This window comes from Pseudophryne corroboree, chromosome 6 (genome assembly GCF_028390025.1).
Source record: "Pseudophryne corroboree isolate aPseCor3 chromosome 6, aPseCor3.hap2, whole genome shotgun sequence".
NCBI classification, from domain to species: domain Eukaryota; kingdom Metazoa; phylum Chordata; class Amphibia; order Anura; family Myobatrachidae; genus Pseudophryne; species Pseudophryne corroboree.
Genome location: NC_086449.1, coordinates 561,915,717 through 561,942,702, shown reverse-complemented (window position 1 = coordinate 561,942,702; position 26,986 = coordinate 561,915,717). Strand labels below are relative to the sequence as shown.

The 26,986-nt window shown below is 45.8% G+C and overlaps 1 protein-coding gene across 2 annotated transcripts in view; it reads right to left on the bottom strand.

Annotated features, from left to right (window-relative positions):
• The window catches only part of APPL2 (adaptor protein, phosphotyrosine interacting with PH domain and leucine zipper 2), a 246,845-nt gene that overhangs the window by 121,839 nt on the left and 98,020 nt on the right, over positions 1–26,986 (bottom strand). Inside the window, exons 3-5 of one of the 2 annotated variants that reach the window (XM_063927759.1) lie at positions 25,698–25,757; positions 25,499–25,535; positions 21,616–21,687 (exon numbers count right to left, since the gene is read on the bottom strand). In XM_063927759.1, coding sequence (XP_063783829.1) covers positions 21,616–21,687; positions 25,499–25,535; positions 25,698–25,757 — 169 coding nt within the window. The remainder of the gene's footprint in view (positions 1–21,615; positions 21,688–25,498; positions 25,536–25,697; positions 25,758–26,986) is intronic. The other variant, XM_063927758.1, reaches the window with a different exon arrangement.

The window sequence follows — 26,986 nt, the reverse complement described above, 5'->3', positions numbered from 1 at the left end:
TAATATCTTTAGGATTATATGACATAGCACCGGAGGGACCCTTGATCGCAGAGATCATCTGTGATGCCCGTTTAGATCTAAGTCTATGGGCTAGTAAGGTGTGTGCTTTATTACTTTTATCGTAAAACATTTGATTGGCCCATCTGAGACTCCTCTCAACTTGTTCAGCTAGAAGCACTTGCATTTTTTTGGACAGTGTTCTCTTATGCTCATTGTCTAGAGTAGCAATAGTGGAGTTAAGAAACGTTATTAACTCTTCCTGAGACTTTTTGCGGCGGGATGCAAATTGGATCATATAGCCTCTAATCACTGACTTATGCGCCTTCCAGACTGTGGGAACAGGGGAATATTCAGAGTGGTTAAGGAGGATGTATTCCTGCAAGCGATCTCTTACCATATCCAGAAGTTTCAGGAGGGTTTCATTTAGTCTCCATGAGGGCCTCCCCAAGGTGGACTCCAAGAGCCCAAAAGAAGTTTCTAGAATGGAGTAATCGGACCATGAATAATGAAAAAAGAAGGAGTGAATCGCTGTTTGAGAAAGGGAAGGACAACCAAGAAAGATCAATACGGAAGTAGGAATCGTGGGGGTTAGAATAAAAAGTATAGTCCCTTACTGAGGGACTGAGGGATCTCCAGATGTCAAATAGACCAGCCTCAGCCATGTGTTTACGTAGGGCTGCGGAACCCGGGATTTGGAACCTTTCATTATGAGTACCAGATTTGTCTAGCGAGGGAAGTTGGACCGTGTTAAAATCGCCACCCAGGAGCGTTTTACCGCTTCGAATTTCAGAGAGGATATGAAAAAAACGTATTGAAAAACTGGGAATGGCCCGAATTAGAAGCATAAATGTTAGTGAGGGTCACCTCCTCATGTCCCAATTTACCCTTAAGAATAAGAAATCGACCCTCGGGGTCACATTTGGAGTCAGAGAATACAAAAGGAAATGTGGAACGGAGTAGGATGGCCACTCCATTCCGTTTAGAGACATTGTTAGAGTAGTATACATTCGGGTAGTGTTTGGAGGCTAACGAGGGATGATTCTCAGATTTGAGGTGGGTTTCCCGAAGAAAAACACAATCGCCTTGAAGGCGTTTTAATGAATTGAACAAGTGAGAGCGCTTCTGTGGAGTGTTAAGGCCCTTAGTGTTAGTGTTAATGGTGAGGGATGTAAACGGCATGATTAGGGGAGAGAGAAAGAAAAGAAAAAAAAGGGGGGTCTGGACTCTGCTAGAAAAATATAATCACAACGAAAAAACAAAAATGGAGGTGTGGGTAGGAGGGAAGTAGTTGGTACAGCCAAAAAATAAGGCTGACAACTAGAACAAATGAGCTTTTACAAAAAGGGGGAGAGCTCGGTGGTAGGATTCAGAAATCGGGGATAAGTCCAAGTCCCAATGTCAAATATACAACTACAAATGCAATAAGCCCTAAAATCGGTGGTGGTAAGGCTTGGCGGGGTGCCAACATATCCAAGAGCAATTCTGCTACGTCGCACTTAAGAATAATATGGGTATTGTCAGTAATGAAGTTACACATCAACAGAAAGCGAAACTATTGGTAAGTAACGTAAACGATTCAGGACATAATGTGTGAATAAACTTAAAACATACATACCAGTGATCTGGTATCAATCTATAGTGCATAACATTACGTACAACCAACAACAGGAAATAACAGAAAACAAACAAATACATCTGCATAGAGAAAGTTTCAGGACAGAGAGTCCTGACCGCAAGTATCTTGGTGGGACTGACCAGAGGAAAAGTTGAGGTTCAGTTTGTAAAGAAGATCCTTTCCTTCATCAGGCTTTCCCCTTAATCTCCACTTGAAGGCAGGAATGGAAATCCCCATTTATATTTATATCCGTTTTCTCCAAGAAGTGCACTCACCGAGCGCAGGTCCCTGCGCTTCGCTATAGTGGAAGGGGCTAGGTCCTGAAAGATTTGGAGCTTTGAACCTTCAAACATAATACAGGAAGAGGATCTACTGGCTGAAGTGATCATGTTCTTATTCTTGAAGGAAAGCAATTTAAGGATTACATCCCTGGGAGGTTCAGTGTCCTTCGGTTTGGGGCGTAGGGCTCTGTGGGCACTCTCAATTTGGAAAGCAGTGGCATCCTCAGATGGGAGAAGGTGAATAAACAATCGAAGGCGGTAGGATTCAAGATCACTGGGGGGCCACTGTTTCCGGAACGTTGCAAACACAAAGGTTGTTACGTAGTTCCCGATTTTCCAAATCTTAATTTTTGTCCCTGAGGAGATCCAATTCGATGTAGAAATAGTTCATATCGTTGCCAATATGTTCCTGGACCTCCTGAACCTTTTCCACTCGAGAAGTGGTACAGGATGAAAGTTCCATCATGCCTGCTTTAAGTTCACCCACAGCTTTGTGTAAAGCAGAGGTAAAAGATTCTTTGAGGTCCATTATAAGAGCCTGAAGATTCGGAATATCTCCCCTAGTAGCAGGTGACGATGAGTGATCCATCTCAGGTGGTTGGGATGGGCTGTGAGGAGATTGAGGGGAGAGCTGCTTTTCTTGGTGAAGGAAGTGATGAGAGATTTCCTGAGGCCCCTTTTTCTTAGCTTTCGGTGCAATACGGCTCATAATACCACAATATATGTTCAGTATTTAGTAGTTATAGGTAGTAGAAGAGTATTGATAGAACACCCAATGATAGAGAGGTAAGCTCTGGCTCAGAAAATAAGGCGGTCAGGGCAGCATTATCAGGCAAAAGACAGTGCGGCAAAAAGGGAGTACGTAGGACGGGCACACAGTGATATTGGCAAACCATACAGATCCACAGTCAAATGGATGACCCAGAGGGACTGGGGAGCCCAAAATCCAGGCAGCAATAGTGTACCACTACAGGGCGAACTTGTGGGACTGGAAGGTGAAGTAAAGTCATAGGAGACAGGTTCGGGCCCCTGAGTCCATGCAGAGATATCTGGTAACAGATAGAAGGGGTGAGAGCTCTTCAAATTCCGCACCCATATGCAGAGGATGTCCCCTGTTGGTGTGTCATGCAAGGTGCAATAAACTCCTGAAATACTAACAGTTTATCCTGAAGTCAGGTATCTTTAAATCGGGATACAGTGACAAAAAAGAGAACAAGCCCCAAGCAATGCACCCAGCAATTGATAAATGGAGGAGGAGGCACTGTGTAATAATAAAAAAAAAATATATATATATATATAAAAAAAGGGGGAGGGGAAGAGATCAATTCCGGGCCCACAGTATAGTGCCCCAAAGGAGGTAACAGGAGCAAGTACTGTGAGGAAGGTAGAAGGGGTGAGAAGAGGGATATCCCCAATGTGGCAACGGACCAGCTAGCAGCCACTTATGCCCCTTACACTTACTGCGGTCACCACCGGGTCCAGAGAGGCAAGGATCCAAAATGGTGGGCGGCACTGGCGCCTCCGGAACTGTTCCGCGATGTGTCTCTGCGGCGTCCACCGGGAGGTGAGCGCATCAGGAGAGGGGCATCCCTGCAGACTTGTCCTTTGAGGCAGCCAGATACAGCACCACACCTGATCCTGCAGCTGTGCTTTCCTCAAAAAAGATGGCCGCCGGACACCAGTGGAAGATCTAGGTAGCGCCGACTTCCAGTGTCTCCTGTTGTCCTGTGTCTTGGAGAGGCCGGCAGGTAGATGGGCGGCAGGACCGGACTCTCAGGGCGGAGTCCAGCTGCACTCAGCGATGGGGTCCGCCGAGGGTCTCACGGGACGCCGCACCAGCTGCACACAGCAGAGGGGACCACAACCTGCAGAAACCTGAAGACAGGTCTCCCGGCTTCGCGACTCGGCCCTCTGCACTTGGGGCGGCTCAGGGGCAGCGTGAAGGTACTGTGGGAGCGCTGCAGGAGATTTAACTCCCGTTATACCGGGATTACTGTCCCGACCGGCAGGAGCTCAGGGATGGCACGTCAATCCACCTAGCCATCCAGAACACCTATCTAGCTCATGCTCTAACCTCGCTATGGACTGGATTCTCAGAAAAAATAAGAATTTACTCACCGGTAATTCTATTTCTCGTAGTCCGTAGTGGATGCTGGGAACTCTGTAAGGACCATGGGGAATAGACGGCTCCGCAGGAGACTGGGCACATCTAAAGAAAGAATTAGGACTATCTGGGGTGCACTGGCTCCTCCCCCTATGACCCTCCTCCAAGCCTCAGTTAGGACACTGTGCCCGGAAGAGCTGACACAATAAGGAAGGATTTTGAATCCCGGGTAAGACTCATACCAGCCACACCAATCACATGATTCAATCACCAATCACCAATCTCGTGATAGGAACCCCGGTTAACAGTATGATAACAAAAGGAGCCTCTGAACAGATGGCTCGTAATAATAACCCGATTTGTGTAACAATAACTATTTACAAGTATTGCAGACAATCCGCACTTGGGATGGGCGCCCAGCATCCACTACGGACTACGAGAAATAGAATTACCGGTGAGTAAATTCTTATTTTCTCTGACGTCCTAGTGGATGCTGGGAACTCCGTAAGGACCATGGGGATTATACCAAAGCTCCCAAACGGGCGGGAGAGTGCGGACGACTCTGCAACACCGAATGAGAGTTCTCCAGGTCCTCCTCAGCCAGGGTATCAAATTTGTAGAATTTTGCAAACGTGTTTGCCCCTGACCAAGTAGCAGCTCGGCAAAGTTGTAAAGCCGAGACCCCTCGGGCAGCCGCCCAAGATGAGCCCACCTTCCTTGTGGAATGGGCTTTTACAGATTTAGGCTGTGGTAGTCCTACCGCAGAATGCGCCAGCTGAATAGTGCTACAAATCCAGCGCGCAATAGTCTGCTTAGAAGCAGGAGCACCCAGTTTGTTGGGTGCATACAGGATAAACAGCGAGTCAGTTTTCCTGACTCCAGCCGTCCTGGAAACATAAATTTTCAGGGCCCTGACTACGTCCAGTAACTTGGAATCCTCCAAGTTCCCAGTAGCCGCAGGCACCACAATAGGCTGGTTCAAGTGAAACGCTGATACCACCTTCGGGAGAAACTGAGGACGAGTCCTCAATTCTGCCCTATCCATATGGAAAATCAGATAAGGGCTTTTATAGGACAAAGCCGCCAATTCTGACACACGCCTGGCCGAAGCCAGGGCCAAAAGCATGACCACTTTCCACGTGAGATATTTCAAATCCACAGTCTTAAGTGGTTCAAACCAATGTGATTTCAGGAACTCCAAAACCACATTGAGATCCCAAGGTGCCACTGGGGGCACAAAAGGAGGCTGAATATGCAGAACTCCCTTGACAAAAGTCTGAACTTCAGGCAGGGAAGCCAGTTCTTTCTGGAAGAAAATCGACAGGGCCGAAATCTGGACCTTAATGGACCCCAATTTGAGGCCCAACGTCACCCCTGTTTGCAGGAAATGCAGGAATCGACCCAGTTGAAATTCCTCCGTTGGGGCCTTCCTGGCCTCACACCAAGCAACATATTTTCGCCAAATGCGGTGATAATGGTTTGCGGTGACATCCTTCCTGGCTTTGATCAGGGTAGGAATGACTTCCTCCGGAATACCCTTTTCCTTCAGGATCCGGTGTTCAACTGCCATGCCGTCAAACGCAGCCGCGGTAAGTCTTGGAACAGACAGGGCCCCTGCTGCAGCAGGTCCTGTCTGAGCGGCAGAGGCCAAGGGTCCTCTGAAAGCATCTCTTGAAGTTCCGGGTACCAAGCTCTTCTTGGCCAATCCGGAACCACGAGTATAGTTTTCACTCCTCGCCTTCGTATTATTCTCAGTACCTTGGGAATGAGAGGCAGAGGAGGAAACACATATACCGACTGGTACACCCACGGTGTTACTAGAGCGTCCACAGCGATCGCCTGAGGGTCCCTTGACCTGGCGCAATATCTTTTTAGCTTTTTGTTGAGGCGGGACACCATCATGTCCACCTGTGGTCTTTCCCACCGGTTTACCAGCGTCTGGAAGACTTCTGGGTGAAGTCCCCATTCTCCCGGGTGGAGGTCGTGCCTGCTGAGGAAGTCTGCTTCCCAGTTGTCCACTCCCGGAATGAACACTGCTGTCAGTGCTAACACATGATTTTCCGCCCATCGGAGAATCCTTGTGGCTTCTGCCATTGCCCTCCTGCTTCTTGTGCCGCCCTGTCTGTTTACATGGGCGACCGCCGTGATGTTGTCTGATTGGATCAGTACCGACTGGTTCTGAAGCAGGGGCCTTGCTTGGCTTAGGGCATTGTAGATGGCCCTTAGCTCCAGAATATTTATGTGAAGCGAAATCTCCTGATCTGACCACAGTCCTTGGAAATTTCTTCCCTGTGTGACTGCCCCCCAGCCCCGAAGGCTGGCATCCGTGGTCACCAGGACCCAGTCCTGTATTCCGAATCTGCGGCCCTCTAGTAGATGAGCCCTCTGCAGCCACCACAGCAGCGACACCCTGGTCCTTGCCGACAGGGTTATCCGCTGTTGCATCTGGAGATGGGACCCGGACCATTTGTCCAACAGGTCCCACTGGAAAGTCCTTGCGTGGAACCTTCCGAATGGAATTGCTTCGTACGAAGCTACCATTTTTCCCAGGACTCGTGTGCATTCATGCACCGACACCTGTCCCGGTTTTAGGAGGTCTCTGACTAGAGATGACAACTCCTCGGCTTTTTCCACTGGAAGAAACACTTTTTTCTGGTCTGTGTCCAGAATCATTCCCAGGAACAGAAGACGTGTCGTCGGGACCAGCTGTGACTTTGGAATATTGAGAAACCAGCCGTGCTGTTGTAGCACTTCCCGAGAAAGTGCTACCCCCACTACCAACTGTTCTTTGGACCTCGCCTTTATCAGGAGATCGTCCAAGTACGGGATAATTAAAACTCCCTTCTTGCGAAGGAGTATCATCATTTCGGCCATTACCTTGGTAAAGACCCTCGGTGCCGTGGATAACCCAAACGGCAGCGTCTGGAACTGATAGTGACAGTCCTGTACCACAAATCTGAGGTACTCCTGGTGAGGGGGGTAAATGGGGACATGTAGGTACGCATCCTTGATGTCCAGGGAGACCATGTAATCCCCCTCGTCCAGGCTTGCAATAACCGCCCTGAGCGATTCCATCTTGAACTTGAACCTTTTGATATAAGTGTTCAAGGCTTTTAAATTTAAGATGGGTCTCACCGAACCGTCCGGTTTCGGTATCACAAACATTGTGGAATAGTAACCCTTTCCTTGCTGAAGGAGGGGTACCTTGACAATCACTTGCTGTGAATACAGTTTTTGGATAGCCACCAACACTGCCTCCCTGGCAGAGGGAGTTGCTGGTAAGGCAGATTTTAGAAAACGGCGGGGGGGGGGGACGTCTCGAATTCCAGCCTGTACCCCTGAGATACTACTTGAAGGGTCCAGGGATCCACCTGTGAGAGAGCCCACTGTGTGCTGAAATTTCTGAGACGGGCCCCCACCGTACCCGGGTCCGCCTGTGAAGCCCCAGCGTCATGCTGTGGACTTACCGGACGCGGGGGAGGACTTTTGCTCTTGGGAACTGGCTGTATGCTGCAGCTTTTTCCCTCTACCTTTGCCTCTCGGCAGAAAGGACGCGCCTCGAGCCCTCTTGTGTTTTTGGGGCCGAAAGGACTGTACTTGATATTACGGTGCTTTCTTTTGCTGTGGGGTAGCTTGTGGCAAAAATGTCGATTTCCCAGCCGTAGCTGTGGAAACGAGGTCTGAAAGACCATCCCAAAACAGTTCCACCCCCTTATAAGTCAAAACTTCCATGTGCCTTTTTGAATCGGCATCACCTGACCACTGCCGAGTCCATAACCCCCTTCTGGCGGCAATGGACATTGCACTTATTTTTGATGCCAGCCGGCAAATATCCCTCTGTGCATCACGCATGTATAAGACAGCATCTTTTATATGCTCTACTGTCAGCAAAATATTGTCCCTATCCAGGGTATCAATATTATCCAACAGGGAATCTGACCACGCGGCAGCAGCACTGCACATCCATGCTGATGCAATCGCCGGTCGCAATATAATGCCCGTGTGTGTATATATAGCTTTTAGGGTAGCTTCCTGCTTTCTATCGGCAGGATCCTTTAGGGCGGCCGTATCCGGAGACGGTAGTGCCACCTGTTTTGATAAACGTGTAAGCGCTTTATCTACCCTAGGGGATGTTTCCCAACGTGACCTATCCTCTGGCGGGAAAGGGTACGCTGCCAATAACCGTTTAGAAATTATCAATTTCTTATCGGGGGAAGTCCAGGCTTCCGCACACACCTCATTTAATTCCTCAGATGCAGGAAAAACTACTGGGAGTTTTTTCTCACCGAACATAATACCCTTTTTTGTGGTACCTGGGGTACTATCAGAAATGTGTAATACATTTTTCAATGCCTCAATCATGTAACGGGTGGACCTATTGGATGGTACATTAGTCTCATCGTCGCCGACACTGGAGTCGGTATCAGTGTCGACATCTGTGTCTGCCATCTGAGGTAGCGGGCGTTTTAAAGCCCCTGATGACATTTGAGACGCTGGAACAGTCACAAGCTGAGTAGCCGGCTGTCCTATGTCGTCAAACCTTTTATGTAAGGAGCTGACACTGTCACGTAATTCCTTCCATAAGTCCATCCACACAGGTGTCGACCCTTCAGGGGATGACAACACACTTACAGGCATTTGCTCTGCCTCCACATCATTTTCCTCATCATACATGTCGACACAGCGGTACCGACACACAGCACACACACAGGGAATGCTCTGACAGAGGACAGGACCCCACAAAGCCCTTTGGGGAGACAGAGGGATAGTATGCCAGCACACACCAGAGCGCTATATACCACAGGGATATCACCTATAAAGTGTGTTTTCCCCTTATAGCTGCATATATATTATACTGCGCCTAAATTTGTGCCCCCCCCTCTCTTTTTTACCCTTTCTGTAGTGCAGGACTGCAGGGGAGAGCCAGGGAGCGATCCTTCCAGCGGAGCTGTGAAGGAAAATGGCGCCAGTGTGCTGAGGGAGATGGCTCCGCCCCTTTTTCGGCTGGCTTTCTCCCGCAATTTTAAGATTTCTGGCAGGGGTTAATATACACCTATATAGCCTCTGGGGCTATATATGGTGTCAGTTTGCCAGCCAAGGTGTTATTTATTGCTGCTCAGGGCGCCCCCCCCCCCAGCGCCCTGCACCCATCAGTGACCGCAGTGTGTGGTGTGCATGAGGAGCAATGGCGCACAGCTGCAGTGCTGTGCGCTACCTTGGAGAAGACAGAAGTCTTCAGCCGCCGATTTTCCGGACCTTCTTGCTTCTGGCTCTGTAAGGGGGACGGCGGCGCGGCTCCGGGAATGGACGACGAGGTCGGGTCCTGTGTGCGATCCCTCTGGAGCTAATGGTGTCCAGTAGCCTAAGAAGCCCAAGCTACCACCACTTAGGTAGGTTCGCTTCTTCTCCCCTTAGTCCCTCGGTGCAGTGAGCCTGTTGCCAGCAGGTCTCACTGTAAAATAAAAAACCTAAATTATACTTTCTTTCTAGGAGCTCAGGAGAGCCCCTAGTGTGCATCCAGCTCAGCCGGGCACAGAAATCTAACTGAGGCTTGGAGGAGGGTCATAAAGGGAGGAGCCAGTGCACACCAGATAGTCCTAATTCTTTCTTTAGATGTGCCCAGTCTCCTGCGGAGCCGTCTATTCCTCATGGTCCTTACGGAGTTCCCAGCATCCACTAGGACGTCAGAGAAACTTTAGTAATGAAATGGGCACCGTAACTGGCAAACATACATCCCTCATAGGTCTAGTTTACGCCCATGATATATAGTCTTCTTAGCCAAAACAAAAAAAAAACATGCAGGGTGCCCAAAACATCCTAAATAAGCTCTGCACAAATGCAGCAAAACCTGGCTTACAAAGAAATGTGGAAAAAAATGGAGTACATATTTACTGGAACTACACCTGTGCAGCTAAACCTAGATGGAAACATCACTGAACAAGTGAATACTTTTAAATACCTGGGTTCAACTATTAATACTCAACAGACTGCTGCTACAAGCGACATCACAAGTCATATAGGTTGCACGACAGCTGCCTTTGCGTCCCTGGAAAAAGACCTCTGGAACCAACAGGATATTTCCATTGGCACAAATATTAAGGTATTCAATGCATTGCTTAGAATAATATTACTTTATGGTTCAGAATCATGGACAATCCTTAAAAATTACCTAACAAGGCTGGAACGTTTCCAAATGAGATGCTTATGAAACCCACAACAAGCAAAACTAACAAACCGCTGGACAAATGAAAACATCCAAAAACTTTGCCAAGACCAACCCACAATTGAATCCTATATTAAAAGACAGCGTTTAAAGTGGTTCGGACATGTCTGCAGAATGGAGCCATACCAGTGCCTAAATAAAACATGACTCGATGGATGGAAAAAAAAGATTTTAAACCTACAGGTAAATCTTTTTCTCCTAGTCCGTAGAGGATGCTGGGAACTCCGCAAGGACCATCGGATTAGACGGGCTCCGCAGGAGACATGGGCACTAAAAAAGAACTTTAGGTATGGGTGTGCACTGGCTCCTCCCTCTATGCCCCTCCTCCAGACCTCAGTTAGAGAAACTGTGCCCAGGGGAGACGGACAGTACGAGGAAAGGATTTTTGTTAATCCAAGGGCAAGATTCATACCAGCCCACACCATTCACACCGTATAACTTGGGTTATACGTACCAGTTAACAGCATGAAACAACACAGCATCAGTCCGAGACTGAACAAAACTGTAACATAACCCTTATGTAAGCAATAACTATATACAAGTCTTGCAGAAGTAGACCGCACTTGGGACGGGCGCCCAGCATTCTCTACGGACTAGGAGAAAAAGATTTACCGGTAGGTTTAAAATCTTATTTTCTCTTACGTCCTAGAGGATGCTGGGGACTCCGTAAGGACCATGGGGATTATACCAAAGCTCCCAAACGGGCGGGAGAGTGCGGATGACTCTGCAGCACCGATTGAGCAAACATGAGGTCCTCCTCAGCCAGGGTATCAAACTTGTAAAACTTTGCAAAGGTGTTTGAACCCGACCAGGTAGCTGCTCGGCAAAGCTGTAATGCAGAGACGCCTCGGGCAGCCGCCCAAGAAGAGCCCACCTTCCTAGTGGAATGGGCCTTAACCGATTTTGGTAACGGCAATCCAGCCGTAGAATGAGCCTGCTGAATTGTGTTACAGATCCAGCGAGCAATAGTCTGCTTAGAAGCAGGAGTGCCAACCTTGTTGGCTGCATACAGGACAAACAGTGCCTCTGTTTTTCTGACCCGAGCCGTTCTGGCTACGTAAATTTTCAAAGCCCTGACCACATCAAGGGACTCGGAATCCTCCAAGTCTCGCGTAGCCACAGGCACAACAATAGGTTGGTTCATATGAAAAGATTAAACCACTTTGGGCAAGAATTGAGGACGAGTCCGCAATTCTGCTCTATCCACATGGAAAACCAGATAGGGGCTTTTGTGAGACAAAGCCGCCAACTCCGACACTCGCCTAGCCGAAGCCAAGACTAACAACATAACCACTTTCCAAGTGAGATACTTTAATTACACCGTTTTAAGTGGTTCAAACCAGTGGTACTTAAGGAAACTCAACACCACGTTAAGGTCCCAAGGCGCCACCGGAGGTACAAAAGGAGGCTGAATATGCAGCACTCCCTTCACAAAAGTCTCTACTTCTTGGAGAGAAGCCAATTCCTTCTGAAAGAAAATGGATAGGGCCGAAATCTGAACCTAAATGGTGCCTAATTTTAGGCCCAAATTCACTCCAGGTTGTAGGAAGTGAAGGAAACGGCCCAGATGGAATTCTTCCGTAGGAGCCTTCCTGGCCTCACACCAAGAAACATACTTCCGCCATATACGGTGATAATGTTTAGCTGTCACGTCCTTCCTAGCCTTTATCAGAGTAGGAATGACCTCATCCGGAATACCCTTTTCCGCTAGGATCCGGCGATCAACCGCCATGCCGTCAAACGCAGCCGCAGTAAGTCTTGGAACAGACAGGGCCCCTGTTGCAACAGGTCCTGTCTTAGCGGAAGGGGCCACGGATCTTCTGTGAGCATTTCCTGCAGATCCGGATACCAGGCCCTTCGCGGCCAGTCTGGAACAATGAGAATTGTCTGTACTCCTCTTTTTCTTATGATTCTCAACACCTTGGGGATGAGAGGAAGAGGAGGAAACACATAGACCGACTGGAACACCCACGGTGTCACCAGGGCGTCCACTGCCACCGCCTGAGGGTCTCTTGACCTGGTGCAATACCTCTGTAGTTTTTTGTTGAGGCGGGACGCCATCATGTCTATTTGGGGCAGTCCCCACCGACTTGCAATCTGTGCGAAGTCTTCCTGATGAAGTCCCCACTCTCCTGGATGTAGATCGTGTCTGCTGAGGAAGTCTGCTTCCCAGTTGTCCACCCCCGGAATGAACACTGCTGACAGTGCGCTGACATGATTTTCCGCCCAGCGAAGAATCCTGGTGGCTTCCGTCATTGCCACTCTGCTCCTTGTGCCGCCTTGGCGGTTTACATGAGCCACTGCGGTGATGTTGTCTGACTGAATCAGAACTGGTAGATCGCGAAGCAAAGTCTCCGCTTGACGAAGGGCGTTGTATATGGCCCTCAGCTCCAGGACGTTGATGTGAAGACAAGTCTCCTGGCTTGACCAAAGACCTTGGAAGTTTCTTCCCTGTGTGACTGCTCCCCAACCTCGGAGGCACGCGTCCGTGGTTACCAGAATCCAATCCTGCGACCCTCTAGAAGTTGAGCACTCTGCAGCCACCACAGGAGAGATACCCTGGCCCTGGGGGACAGGGTGATCAACTGATGAATCTGTAGATGTGACCCCGACCACTTGTCCAGTAGGTCCCATTGGAAAGTCCTCGCATGGAACCTGCCGAAGGGAATGGCCTCGTAAGACGTCACCATCTTTCCCAGGACTCGAGTGCAGTGATGCACTGACACCTGTTTTGGCTTCAATAGGTCCCTGACCAGAGTCATGAGTTCCTGGGCCTTTTCTATCGGAAGATCAACCCTTTTCTGGTCCATATCCAGAATCATGCCTAAGAAGGTCAAACGAGTTGTAGGAACCAACTGTGACTTTGGGATATTGAGAATCCAGCCGTGTTGCTGCAACACCTTCATTGAAAGTGACACGCTGTTCAACAACTGCTCTCGTGATCTCGCTTTTATGAGGAGATCGTCCAAGTACGGGATAATTGTGACACCCTGCTTGCGTAGGAGCACCATCATCTCCGCCATTACCTTGGTGAAAATCCTCGGGGCCGTGGAAAGCCCAAATGGCAACGTCTGAAATTGGTAATGACAATCCTGTACCGCAAATCTCAGGTACGCCTGATGAGGTGGATAAATGGGAACATGAAGGTTTGCATCCTTTATGTCCAGTGATACCATAAAATCCCCCCTTCTAGGCTGGCGATGATCGCTCTGAGCGATTCCATCTTGAACTTGAACCTTTTCAAATATAGGTTCAAGGATTTTAAATTTAGAATGGGTCTGACCGAACCGTCCGGTTTCGGGACTACAAACAGGGTTAAGTAATACCCCTTCCCTTGTTGAAGCAGGGGAACTTTGACCACCACCTGTTGAAGACACAATTTGTGAATCGCATTTAAAACGATCTCCCTTTCTGGGGGAGAAGTTGGCAGGGCCGATTTGAAAAATCGGCGAGGAGGCACCTCTTCGAATTCCAGCTTGTACCCCTGGGAAACAATTTCTATTGCCCAGGGATCCACCTGTGAGTGAACCCAGATGTGGCTGAAAAGTCGAAGACGTGCCCCCACTGGGGCGGACTCCCTCAGCGGAGCCCCAGCGTCATGCGGTGGATATTGTAGAGGCCGGGGAGGACTTCTGCTCCTGGGAACTAGCTGTGGTAGGCAGCTTTTTCCCCCTGCCCTTACCTCTGGCAAGAAAGGACGATCCTCGTACTCTCTTGTTTCTATTTGACCGAAAGGACTGCATCTGATAATGTGGCGCTTTCTTAGGCTGTGAGGGAATACAAGGCAAAAAATTAGTTATACCTGCCGTAGCTGTGGAGACCAGGTCCGAGAGACCTTCCCCAAACAATTCCTCACCCCTGTAAGGTAAAACCTCCATATGCCTCTTTGAGTCGGCATCACCTGTCCATTGCCGGGTCCATAGGACTCGTCTAGCAGAAATCGCCATAGCGTTGACTTTAGAACCCAGTAGGCCAATGTCTCTTTGAGCATCTCTCATATATAAGACAGCATCTTTAATATGACCCAGGGTCAATAACATGGTATCCTTATCCAGGGTATCAATTTCCGCCGATAAGGTATCTGTCCACGCTATTCCAGCGCTACAAACCCAAGCCGACGCTATCGCCGGTCTGAGTAAGGTACCAGAATGTGTGTAAATGGACTTCAAGGTAGTCTCCTGCTTACGATCAGCAGGATCCCTGAGGGTAGCCGTATCTTGGGATGGCAGCGCTACCTTTTTGGACAAGCGTGTCAACGCTTTGTCCACCCTTGGGGCGGATTCCCACCGTATCCTGTCCTTATTCGGGAATGGATGCGCCATAAGAATCCTTTTGGGAATCTGCAGTTTTTTGTCTGGAGATTCCCAAGCCTTTTCAAATAACTCGTTCAGCTCATGAGACGGGGGAAAGGTTACCTCAGGTTTCTTTTCCTTATACATGTGAACCCTCGTGTCAGGGACAGGGGGGTCCTCTGTGATATGCAAAACATATTTTATTGCAATAATCATATATTGAATACTTTTAGCCAATTTTGGCTGTAACTTTGCATCATCGTAGTCGACACTGGAGTCAGAATCCGTGTCGGTATCCGTGTCTACTATTTGGGATAGTGGGCGCTTTTGAGACTCCGAAGGTCCCTGTGACATAGGGGCAGGGAGTGCTTGACACCCTGTACATCCCTTAAACTCAGCTTTGTCCAGCCTTTTGTGCAATAAATTCACATTAGCACTTAAAACATTCCACATATCCAACTAGTCAGGTGTCGGTGTTGCCGACGGAGACACCACAGTCATTTGCTCCACCTCCTCCCTAGGAAAGCCTTCTACCTCAGACATGCAGACACACGCGTACCGACACACCACACACACAGGGAATCCTCTTATCTGAAGACAGTACCCCCTTAAGCCCCTTTGGAAAGACAGAGAGAGAGTATGCCAGCACACACCCAACGTTAATGACCCAGGGAAAAATATGTTTACCCAGATAGCGCTGTTATCTATTTTGCGCCAAATTATGTGCCCCCCCCCACCTTCTTAAAAACCCTCTTTCACCGTGGTAAGCAGGGGAGAGTCCGGGGAGCTTCCTCTCAGCGGTGTGCGGTGGAGTAAATGGCGCTGGTGAGTGCGGAGGAACAAGCTCCGCCCCCTCAGCGGCGGGCTTTGGTCCCGCTGAAAAATTTTAAAAAACTGGCGGGGGTCTCATATATATATACAGTGCCTAGCCTGTATATTACTATTTAAGCCAGATTTGGAGGTCCTTATTGCTGCCCAGGGCGCCCCCCCTGCGCCCTGCACCCTTACAGTGACTGCCGTGTGTGTGCTGTGTGGGAGCAATGGCGCACAGCGTTACCTCTATGAAGATCTGAAGTCTTCTGACGCCTCTTAAGTCTTCTTTCTTCACATACTCACTCGGCTTCTATCTTCCGGCTCTGCGAGGAGGACGGCGGCACGGCTCTGGGACGAACGGCGAGGGTGAGACCTGCATTCCGTTCCCTCTGGAGCTAATGGTGTCCAGTAGCCTAAGAAACAGAGCCTAACATTAAAGTTGGTCTGTTTCTCTCCCCTCAGTCCCTCGATGCAGGGAGTCTGTTGCCAGCAGGCTCCCTGAAAATAAAAAACCTAACAAAATACTTTCTTTTCAGGAAACTCAGGAGAGCTCACTGTAATGCACCCAGTCTCCTTTGGGCACAGTAATAAACGGAGGTCTGGAGGAGGGGCATAGAGAGAGGAGCCAGTGCACACCCATACCTAAAGTTTTTTTTTAGTGCCCATGTCTCCTGCGGAGCCCGTCTATCCCCATGGTCCTTACGGAGTCCCCAGCATCCTCTAGGACGTAAGAGAAATATATAATCACAAAGATGGAATAAGTCACTTTATTCTGGGAAATGTAAGGATATCAGAAGACACAGAGACATTATTAAAGAATACACACACGTATCTATAGAATAATAATCTGCTAAAGTCTGTTCTTTCGGTCTCCAACATGTGCATGGCTGCCAGTCCAACAGCTCCCAGGGCAGACTTTAGCAGGAGAGAAGGAGAACCAGACAGGAGGTAAGAGTATGCAGCCACATGAGGGAGGGGACATAGCGCAGCTGAGGGGTGGGGCTGAGAGGTCATTGGGCAGAGGGGCCATACAGAGTGGGGTGCAGGATGGAGAAGAGAGACAGACAGACTGGGAGCAGTGGGTTGGCAAACCGCAGTGACCAGGCATATGCTGGTTCCCTTTATTACCAGTGCATTGTGCTTGTCATTTGGGACAAATGGACCCTCCTTTTAACTTCATACAGTATTATTGGACATATTACTTCATTGGATATTTAGCACCTGGCAACCATTATGAGAGAAGCCAAAATTTTACAGGACTCATTATTGATGAAAATCGCTTTTAATATATCCATTTTCTTAGAGGACACAGAGGATTTGTTAATGTACATTAGTCATTTTTAAAAAACAATTGATGGTCCTTCAGCAGCCTCCCTTTACCCCATTGTAAACCACCAGTCACCAGTTAGACCAGTGATTCCCAAACTACAGTACCAGTAAAAAGTTTGGACACACTTTCTCATTCATTTGAAAAAGTGTGTCCAAACTTTTGACTGGTACTGTATGTGGGGAAATTCAACTCACGTATGGAAACTTTTTAAAAACCCAGCAGCGCCAAGTTTTTGCTGCAGCCACGGGGTCTTCCTATTCTATTGCAGGACAGAAAATGGGACCCTGTGATTTTATATAGAAATCACTGCGTCTTTTTTCATGCACCTCCATAGTAAGACTACTTTTTCCTATAATATTTTTATGAAAAATCACCAGGACTAATTTTTTTTTTTACCAGTTATTTATATAGCGCACACATATTACGCAGCGCTTTACAGAGAATATTTTGTTCATTTACATCAGTCCCTGGCCCAGTGGCGCTTACAATCTATATTCCCTACTACATGTACACACACACACATTCAAGCTACGGTTAATTTTGTTGGGAGCCAATAAACCTACCAGTATATTTTTGGATTGTGGGAGAAAACTGAAGCACCCCTGAAGAAACCCACGTAAGCACAGAGTTAGGGAATCGAACCCATGACCTCATTGCTGTGAGACAGTCATGCTAATCATTTGTGCTGCCTATGCGGTACTTGCTCTGGCACCCTGAAGTTACCCGCTCTGAGGACTAATTAAGCATTTGGAAGTTTCCAACTTAATTAGTCTGTAATTACTCACATTCCAAAAGTGGCGTCTCCTTCATCCGTCGTCGGGACCCAGGTCTTCTGTAGCGGCAGTGAGTGTAAAGTATATATGCGTGAGTGTGGGCATGTGTGTGTTTCCCAGTGTGTGTGACATCTCCCAGAAGCCTCCTCCCCAATGGGAAGATGTTGGGGAGACCACTGGGAGCCACGGAGACTACCTGAGAGGGGAACATCAGGGTTTTTTTGTTTGTTTTTTTAATTCATGTGTCGCTGGGTTTTCAGGGCTGAAAACCCTGCAACCATTTTGTTTTTTCATTCAGTACAGCAGGTATTGGGGGCCCGCATACCCATGTTAATCCTAAATTGGGTACAAGATTGGCAAGGGCAAGAGAGTGCTCATGTGGCCAGAATCCAGAACAAACACTAAATTGGCCCATACATCAACGAATGATTGCCACAATTCCCTGATCTCCTGACGCCTGTATCGGGGAATTGAGGAAATCCAACATGTCTATACTGACAGGGGCACCCCTCTAGAGTGCCTTGAGGACCGCGTTTGGGAACCTATGATCTAAGCAATTTAATAGACTGCATAGGGCAGGCCGCGGAGGACACTGGGAGGAATCATAACTGATCCATCTTGGGGATTTTTGCAGAAAGAAGGCCATAGTCTTCTACAGGTATCTATAGATGGAGTTGCCTATCAGGTACAAGCTCAGAAAAGTTTAGCTTTCCAGAGCTTGATACATAAGGGTAATGCAGTCAAACATCAGAAAACAGCCGTTTTAATAGCTTTGACTGCATTTTAGTGTTATTACATCCAGATGCAGTTGCTGCGGTAGGGCTACAGTGCAATCAAAAATTTAAATAGGGGAGGCGTGCTCCGAAATGCTACCAACATTGCTGGCCAACCTTTTCCTGGTCGGCGTGAAGCCCCAGGAACCAGGTGCAAAAGCAACAGACTGTCCCCCAGCCTCCGTAGTCAACAAACTTCTATTGGCTAGTTAACTACCTGCCCTGTCTATGGCACTTGATGCTGGGGGTGCCTAACAAACTTCTATTGGTTAGCTGAGTTAGGGGGGACAGTAGGTGTAGGCCCCCTATTTCAATTTTGGACTGCACTGCAGCCCCACCACTGCCACTGATTACATCCGGCCATTATTCTGAAACATAGTGGCTTTACTAGTTAATTATGATTTTGGTTTTAATTTGACCCCTTAATATACTATTTGTTACTTTAATGACTAGATTTGTCTGTCATTTCTAGACTTTGAATCGGCTTGCTCCCTGTTTAATTATTATATCTGTTGTGCTAACTTTTGAGCTAGCCTATATGCGATGCCATAGCACTTTATTTCTACTTAGAATTATGTAGTCAGGGGCGTAGCAAGAACTTTGTGGGCCCACAGTAGAATTTCGAAGGGACTGTTTTTTTTTTTTTTATACTAGTGCCCCAATTCATTTTCTGAACCATAGTAGTGCCCTTGTTTATTTAATGCTCCAGAACAGTGCCTAGATCAAATTATACCACACATTGCCCGCAGTCCATAGTATGCCACATTGTAGTGCCTCAGTACATATTATGCCACGCAGTCCTGCACCCAGTTAATACTGTGCAACGTTACAGTGCCCCTCCAGTTAATTTTATGTCACGTTACAGTGTTCATATTTATTTATAATTATTTACTTTTACATCAACCGTATATTCTGTCCCACTTTACAATTGAAAATAAAGCAGTAATAAAAGCAAAGGTAAAAAGGCCTCTCACAAGCTTACAGGCCACACTACAGAGCCTCCAGTTCATATTATACCACATTACAGTATCCCCAGTACATTGAAGTATCCACTACAGAAATGCCCCTTACCAGTTTCGCTCCAAACCCTACATAGAAGTCTGGTATGTTGTTACGCCCATTGATCTCTTATCCCATCTATTATCTGACAGTGATGTTTCAAGTGCTCCATCCCTATTGGCAGCTTCGGGGCTGAGAAGATTGCGGTTTCCAGCGAGTGTAAAGACATAGGAAAAGAAGGTGGGGATTCCCAGCTCCTACCTGAGGGAGATACTTCCTAATGCAGGAGATTCCCCTTTGAATGGAGATTTTCTTTCTTTCTGCACATTGTTTATTCCTGGGACAGTCCTAGGGGGATATCCAATCAGCTGCAGTGAATTACAGCAGCTTATGGGTTCCACCCGGGCTATCATATTAGCCCCGTAGCCTGGCACTTATCTGGGACTATGCTTTGCGTGCCTCAGGCATGCAAAGCAAAATCCCAGATAAACTGCCCCAGGAGACACATTTTTCATCCGATAACACATGGGATTGAGAACTTATTCCGGATCCCATGTGTTATCGCCCGAAAATGGGTCTTTTGCCGCATGGAAAAACGTGCTGTTATTGGATAGCCCAATAATATTACAAGGCTAAAAAGCCAGGCTTTTACAGTGCTGTAAATTACTACATAGAATACCGGCTCATGTCTCAGCGCTCAATCCCACCTCCAGTCTTCCGTATATTGTACACTATAATGTACAATCCAGTGATATGGTTGCAAAGGATCAGATGAGCCCCTGGATTATCACGTTCATCTTAGAAATAGGGAACGCTTAGAGCTGTTCTGAATCTATTCTATGCCTGCCTGGTTCAAGTGTGCTCTATATCCTTAAGGATGAGGTAGCAGACTGGAATTCCTCAGGTAGGCAGCATTCTTCTTACCTTGCAGCATCAGATGGTGCACTAACAGGACTAAAGAGAAGGCAAGCCCCAGGACAAGATAAATATCAAACACTAAGTGGCCAATCTATGCTAGACAGGAATAAGGCACAGGGAAAGTGGCGGATTTGATATATACCATTCAGGTATGTTCTATCCATCAGTCTATACCTAACCTTGAACTGAAGCTAACCAATGTAATTGCTGCACTGGAGCATTAAGTGTCGACTGCTGCACATTTCACACCTAAAACTGTGGCAGCCCATACAGTATGTCTGTATTTAGCATGACAGACAATGAGATATCATCCCTACTATGTCTGGGCATTTGGGGGAATAGATTTGTTTGTAACTTTATGTATCTATCCCTTTACACTGCTCATTTTGTATTTCTTGTTTGATCAGATGCAACACAGAAGAAGAGTAACCTGGACCTCATGCAAGATGTTGAAGGAGCCCCCACTTATTATTTATTTATTAACGGTTTCTTACATAAACGCATTCTGTTGCGCTTTACAATTGGAAACAATGATATAATAAAACATGGTAATAACAAACAACCAGAGGTAGGAAGGCCCTGCTCGCAAGCTTACAATCTATAGGGAAATAGGCATTGATAAGGATAGGTGTATCAGTGTCCACATTGATTATATAGAAGCACTGTCCATTATTCATTGTGTAGCAGCGCTGTGAGCTACTGCTTGTTTATCAGCACTATGCATTCATTGACTATACTGCAGCACAGTTCTCTCTCATTCATTTTATGAAAGCAGTTCCACTTCCCATCTATTGATTACATAACAGAACTGCGCTACATTCACACCACACTGATTGAGCACATCTCTCACCTTGCCCAGAGCCTATTTTGCTCAGTATAAAACCTCCTTTTAACCCTAACGGCACAGCATAAACTTAGGGTTCTCTCTCTGTAGAGGAGGGTATTCCCACCATATCAGGCAGCATTCGTCAATCTGGATGTTTTGCATTTAACTCTGTTTAGATTAAGTAATGTAATATAATGGTGGTATATGTAATCACATCATCCGGATCTTACAAGTAACTGGGAATCTCAAAACATTGCTACACTATGTCCTACAGTTCACATAGATTATTCTGCTAGCATTGTGTTAAATTTTTTATCATTTTATATTTTTTTAAAGCATCAGTTAACATCCACTCATTACTACTCAGAGTGGTCAGGTGTAGCGTGTAATATAGCCAAAAGGGCAGTTTTTTTAATCTATTTCAGTAACTTCCTATCTACAGTATGCAGTGAACAACTTCAAAATGGTTTCCTGAGCAAACATATCTGTTCTGAAAAGGTCAAAATAGTAATAATAATAATAATAATAATAATAATTGTAGTTATTTAGCGCTAATTATCCAATAGGACTCAAGGCTCTTTCAACCCCCACTCCATATATCCATGTACAAGTTTAGAAATCTGAAACCAAAACCGATTAAATTAAAGAAAGAAAGATATTGTACTAACCTCATCTACTACTTTCGCAAAGTACTGTAAAGTTGATATGACTTCTTCATCTCCTTTACACAGGGCAAAGTTCTAAAATTGAAAGCGAAGACAATATATAATGAACACTTGAAATAGGGAATGGATACTTTCAAACAGATACAGGCAAAAGGCTCAGGATAAAACCACTGGGACCCATGTAAAGTTTGATGCACACTGTAACTGAATGCACCTTGCCGCACCAGGCGATCACAGATTTGTTTGATCGCATTGGACCTGGGACAATAGGGGATTCCTTCATGCTGTCAGTAACCGCCTGTTACTGACTCCACCCACTGCGCAGTAGGCAGGTAATGTGCTGCCACCACCAGGCTCCTACAATTGGAACTGCTTATTTCCACTCAGGCTATTACCATTGGCACCTGAAAACCACCTACTTCTGTGTATACGTGGACACCCTGTTGCTGCAAAACCTGTTAATTCCCACTGGTTCCTCACCATGGACCAGTTATCTGCAGGGTAGCTGGCAGGGAGTGGAGCTTGAAGATACTGAGCTCCACCCAGAACAGCGTGTCGGATTACTATTGTTGGTCAGTTTTTGTCGGAGTGCCATCAAACCCCTCTCGTGGGGAATATTCGTGTAAAGGCTCACAACGTCTATAGTGCACGACTGGCCAGTCATTCAACAAGAGAAACACTTTTTAAAGGACACCACTACGTTTATACTTAAATTGCAGGATTTATCACCTTTACTTACCAAACAATGGATGTGCACGATAGACGTCGTGAGCCTTTACACGAATATCCCCCACGAGAAGGGTTTGATGGCACTCAGACAACTACTGACCAACAATATTAATTATGAAGGACCAAATTTGGACTTTTTTCTACATTTAATGGAACTCATCCTGAAAAGGAATTATTTCACCGAGTTTTGCCAAAGCATTTATGTTTGCGGTAGAAAATAAAACCTTTTTTTCAGTTCCTGATGTGAAAAAACACATGACTTTTTATTGTTGTTACATCGACAATATCTGCATGTTTTGGGATGGTCCTGAACTCGAGTTACTTAATTTTCTTGACACCATCAATTCACAGGATCCTAATATAAAGTTCACTCATGATCTGAATGATGTTAATATACATTATCTGGATGTTTCTGTGACGATCCAAGATCCTCAAATTATTACAGGAATGCACCACAAGGATGTGGACAGAAACTCCTACCTTACAGCATCTAGCCATCACCCCAGTTCCCTTAAACGTGGTTTGCCGTATTCGCAATTCCTGCGCATTTTAAGAATCTGTAGCAAACACCAAGAAGCGGAATTACAGATGGATATTATGCTTACAAAATTTCTGACGAGGGGCTATAATTATAAATCCCTCAAGTAAGCTAAGCTGAGAGCATTGGCAGTACCTAGGGAACAGGCACTTGGGCGTCCCATGAAATCATCTACAGGCAAAAAACAGATTTGGCCTAATCAATTTACTACCAACTCTTCGGTAATAATGAAGGCAGCTAAAACTTTCTGGCCTATTATCAATCCAGATCCTGCACTACCTGTGTTGCGTAATTCTACTATCATGCCAGGCTACAGAAGGGGACGTAACATTAAAGATTGCGTTGTTCACAATGACATCTCAGGTTTTGTTGCACAACCTGCCCCACATTTCCTTTGTAGAAAACCGGGAAATTTTAGATGCATTAACTGCACTACGTGTAGGTTCTTAGAAATTGGCAATAAGTGCTATGATCCAAGATCCGGTAAACCACTCCACATCAGATACCCCTTGACATGCACCAGCACGCATGTAGTTTATATCAAATGCCCGTGCCTTGGAGGGTGATAAAAGTAACAAAGCATGTGATCAGCCGGTGGCACGGCACTTCAGGGATTTCCAACAGTCTGGCATCCCTGAGGTACAAAATGATTGTCTGGATACCACCTTGTAAATTAGGTGGCAATAGAGATCGACTCCTGCTCCAGAGTGAGACACGATGGATTTATATACTGCAGACTCTACAGCCCTATGGGCTTAATGAACAAATTTCACATACTGTAACAGCTTTCTGTAATTTAAAAAAAAACCTTTTTTCTAGGTCTTTAATATAACCCGACTATCTGCCTTCATTTATTTCTCCCCTAGTTTATTATGGTCATAATTGTAGCTTTATTCTTTCTACTAGCGTTTATTATTAGTCACACTGCATAGTATTTGTGATGTTCAGTGTTAGTGTACTCAGGTACATGGTCTCCTTGTTTGCTACAGTTACTGTAAATCCCGGTTTCCACGGTGAAGGTAAACACACTTCTTACACGCCCTCTCTACCCTTGCCAGCCGCAGCGCCAGCATCTGGTGCGGGTCAGCGGAGAAGCGCTAGCGCTATGTGATGACGTCAGCGGTATCGGATCACGAGGAGAGAGAGGCGGTTTTCTGAGCACCGGGTGTTTTTGCTATAAAGTTATGTGTCTCTATTAGTGTCATTTGTTGTCCTGACGAAGGAGAGTAAAGTTCTCCAAAACGTTGCATCATCTAAGAGACGTCTCTGGTTGTTTATTCTGAGTGCCGTTTTCCACAAGGAATATAATATAATATATTATATATTATATTATATTATATTATTATAATAGATAGATAGATAGATAGATAGATAGATAGATAGATAATGTTTTATATTATACTATACTATATTCCTTGTGGCAAACGGCACTCAGAATAAACAACGTTGTGGTGAAAGTCACCTTGCAATCCCGATGCTAGACTGTGCAGGCAAGTCAATTTTGACTATCTCGTAGAAACGATAATCAAAATTGACACTTGGCCAATATCGCATATAGTCCGTATCGCAAGCACAGTCATTATGTGCTTGCGATACTGACCTAGTCCCTATCGCACAGTGAGAATCGGGGTTAGTTTGAATCTCACCGTGTGTATGCACCTTTACCATGCCATATCCGTTGTTGTTTTGATTACTCTGCATACTTATTGTTTAAAATAAATAAAAAAGCACTTGATTTAAAAGACAAATAAAGGTGGGAACACACACTAGGCAACATCGCCTAGTGTTTTCCCTGCTGGGCCGCCCGATGACGGGAATATACACTGTGCGATATCGCTAGCAATATCGCACAGTGACGTCATGCCATGGCTGGCCGGAGCATGCAGCTTTGGACGATGAGTCCAAATTGAGCAGCATGCACAGCAGAGAGAGAGGGTCATTAACGACCCGCGGGACCGCGCATCGCTAGTCTTTGGCTGCATTCACACTGGGCGATATAGTAGACTCAAGAGAGGGAAAATAAGTGTTAAGTGTTAACAGGGACACAATCCATTGCTAACTAAATCTGCCCCCTTAAAGTGTATAATTCTAAGTGTAACTGGATGAGATTGCGTACCGATGCCAGGCATTGTCAACTTACTCATGACTGGAATTTTAAGGTGTATTTAAGAAATAAAAATAATTTCATTTAAAAAAAAGTGATTTATGTGCCAGCAGCCTTAGATTTATCTGGCTGCTGCTAATGCAGGAGGAGTGAGTTTAAGGAATCCCTATGTCTGGTATAGCAGCAACTAAGCAATTAGAGCTTCCTTCGCAAGCTTTGACCAATCACAATTAAGTTGATCTGGATTGGTTAGTTGTGGCCAGGCATTTCAGGTCATTCAATTTGGGGCTCCAGGATGCTCTGGAGGGAGGGGAGGGGAAGGGAAGGAAGGAAGAGTTTGGAATTAAGCATTTAAGATAGCAGTGAATAAGGGATTGGGAAATATTTAAAATTAAGAATTGTTGTTTTCTTTTACAGTATTTTACCATCTGTCACAACTGACAGTTCCCATCGAGCACTGTATGTAGTCCTACGCGAACATTACTGTAGTTGTCCTACGCTTGCTCTCCGCTTACCTCCCCTCTTGTGTTCTGCTGTGCTAAGCGGAAGGAGCTGCAAATATCAAACATATGCAAGCACATCATTATGGTGTGATTGTTAAGTGTGGTAATGCAGATTTTACACCAAACTCTACATGAGTTGCAAAAAAAAACAACCATACAATAGATTTAGATTCACATATTTATGGCAAACAACAACAGTAGTATGTGTTACCTGTTTTTCATATGCAAGCAGATGACTGGACAGTTGCTGAGTTGCCAAACACATTTCATTCTTTACACAAAACATAGAAAACAATATTTCCGTTAATAAATGTAACAACATTTACATGAGTGCATTACATTTGGAGTAACCATGTGTACTACATAATATAGGGAAGCAGCTTAAAGTGTTGTATAAATGATCATATAGTGTATCGGGGATAGCTGCGTACATACCTCTCTGACTGAAGGGCTAAAATAAGGTTACATAATAAGAGACTGCCTGCAGCCTTTAACAGTTTGGATATTTGATCGCATACAATGGAGTTTAATGGGAACGCTCATTCAGTACACCACCCTGTACTTGCACTTGTAATGGCACACTAATACGCAGAGAAGATTTGGAAAATGCTTTTAACATCACAATAAAAGCTGGGATAATGCACTTTAACTAAAATGTTTCTATGTGTACCATACCATATAGGCAAAAAAAGAAAAACGCTCTGTATGCCAATATTATTCATATTTTTTGTATAGACATCTTTGTGATTATGTAGAAACATAGAATTTATGACAAATAAGAGCCAGGTGGCCCACCTAGTCTGCCCTATCACATGCACACACTAAATCACTAGGGTTAATTTTTATCGGAAACCATTTAATTGAATGTATATTATTGGAGTGTGGGAAGAAACCGGACTACATGAAGAAAACCCACACAAGAACAGGGAGAATATACAAACTCCACACAGTTAGTGCCATGTTGGCTTTAAAATATATACCAAGATATATCTTTAGGCGCTGAATATAGTTTGTGTTACCTTGCAGCTACCAAAAGGGTAAGGAAAGTCACTTCCACTCAAAACAATACAAGAAAAGAAAGATGGCAGCACAAAATTTGCATGGTGTTGTATATTGCGCCAATATAGTATCATATATAGATAAATAAAATTTTATTGCATACAGTAAGAGTCATAAAACCAATATTAAAAAGCACAGAAAAACACCAGAATTGTTTTCACTGCTAATAATTGCAAGATGTGCATATAATAAATGGTGTCCATTCCTATAAACACCACATTAGGCAAAGCTCCTCAATAAGCAATGATAATTGTTTACCCAAATGGCACAGGCCAGTGAGGGGTATTAGTTACCAACCAACCGCTAGAGGGAAAGTCCCCAAGATAGTACTCCTGTATCCAGACAGGGTTCCTCAGATAGTGCAGTATAGATCCAAATAAAATCCAATGGCTTTTAGTTTAAAGTCACTCACTACGTCTCAATGGAGGAGGAATCCGAGGG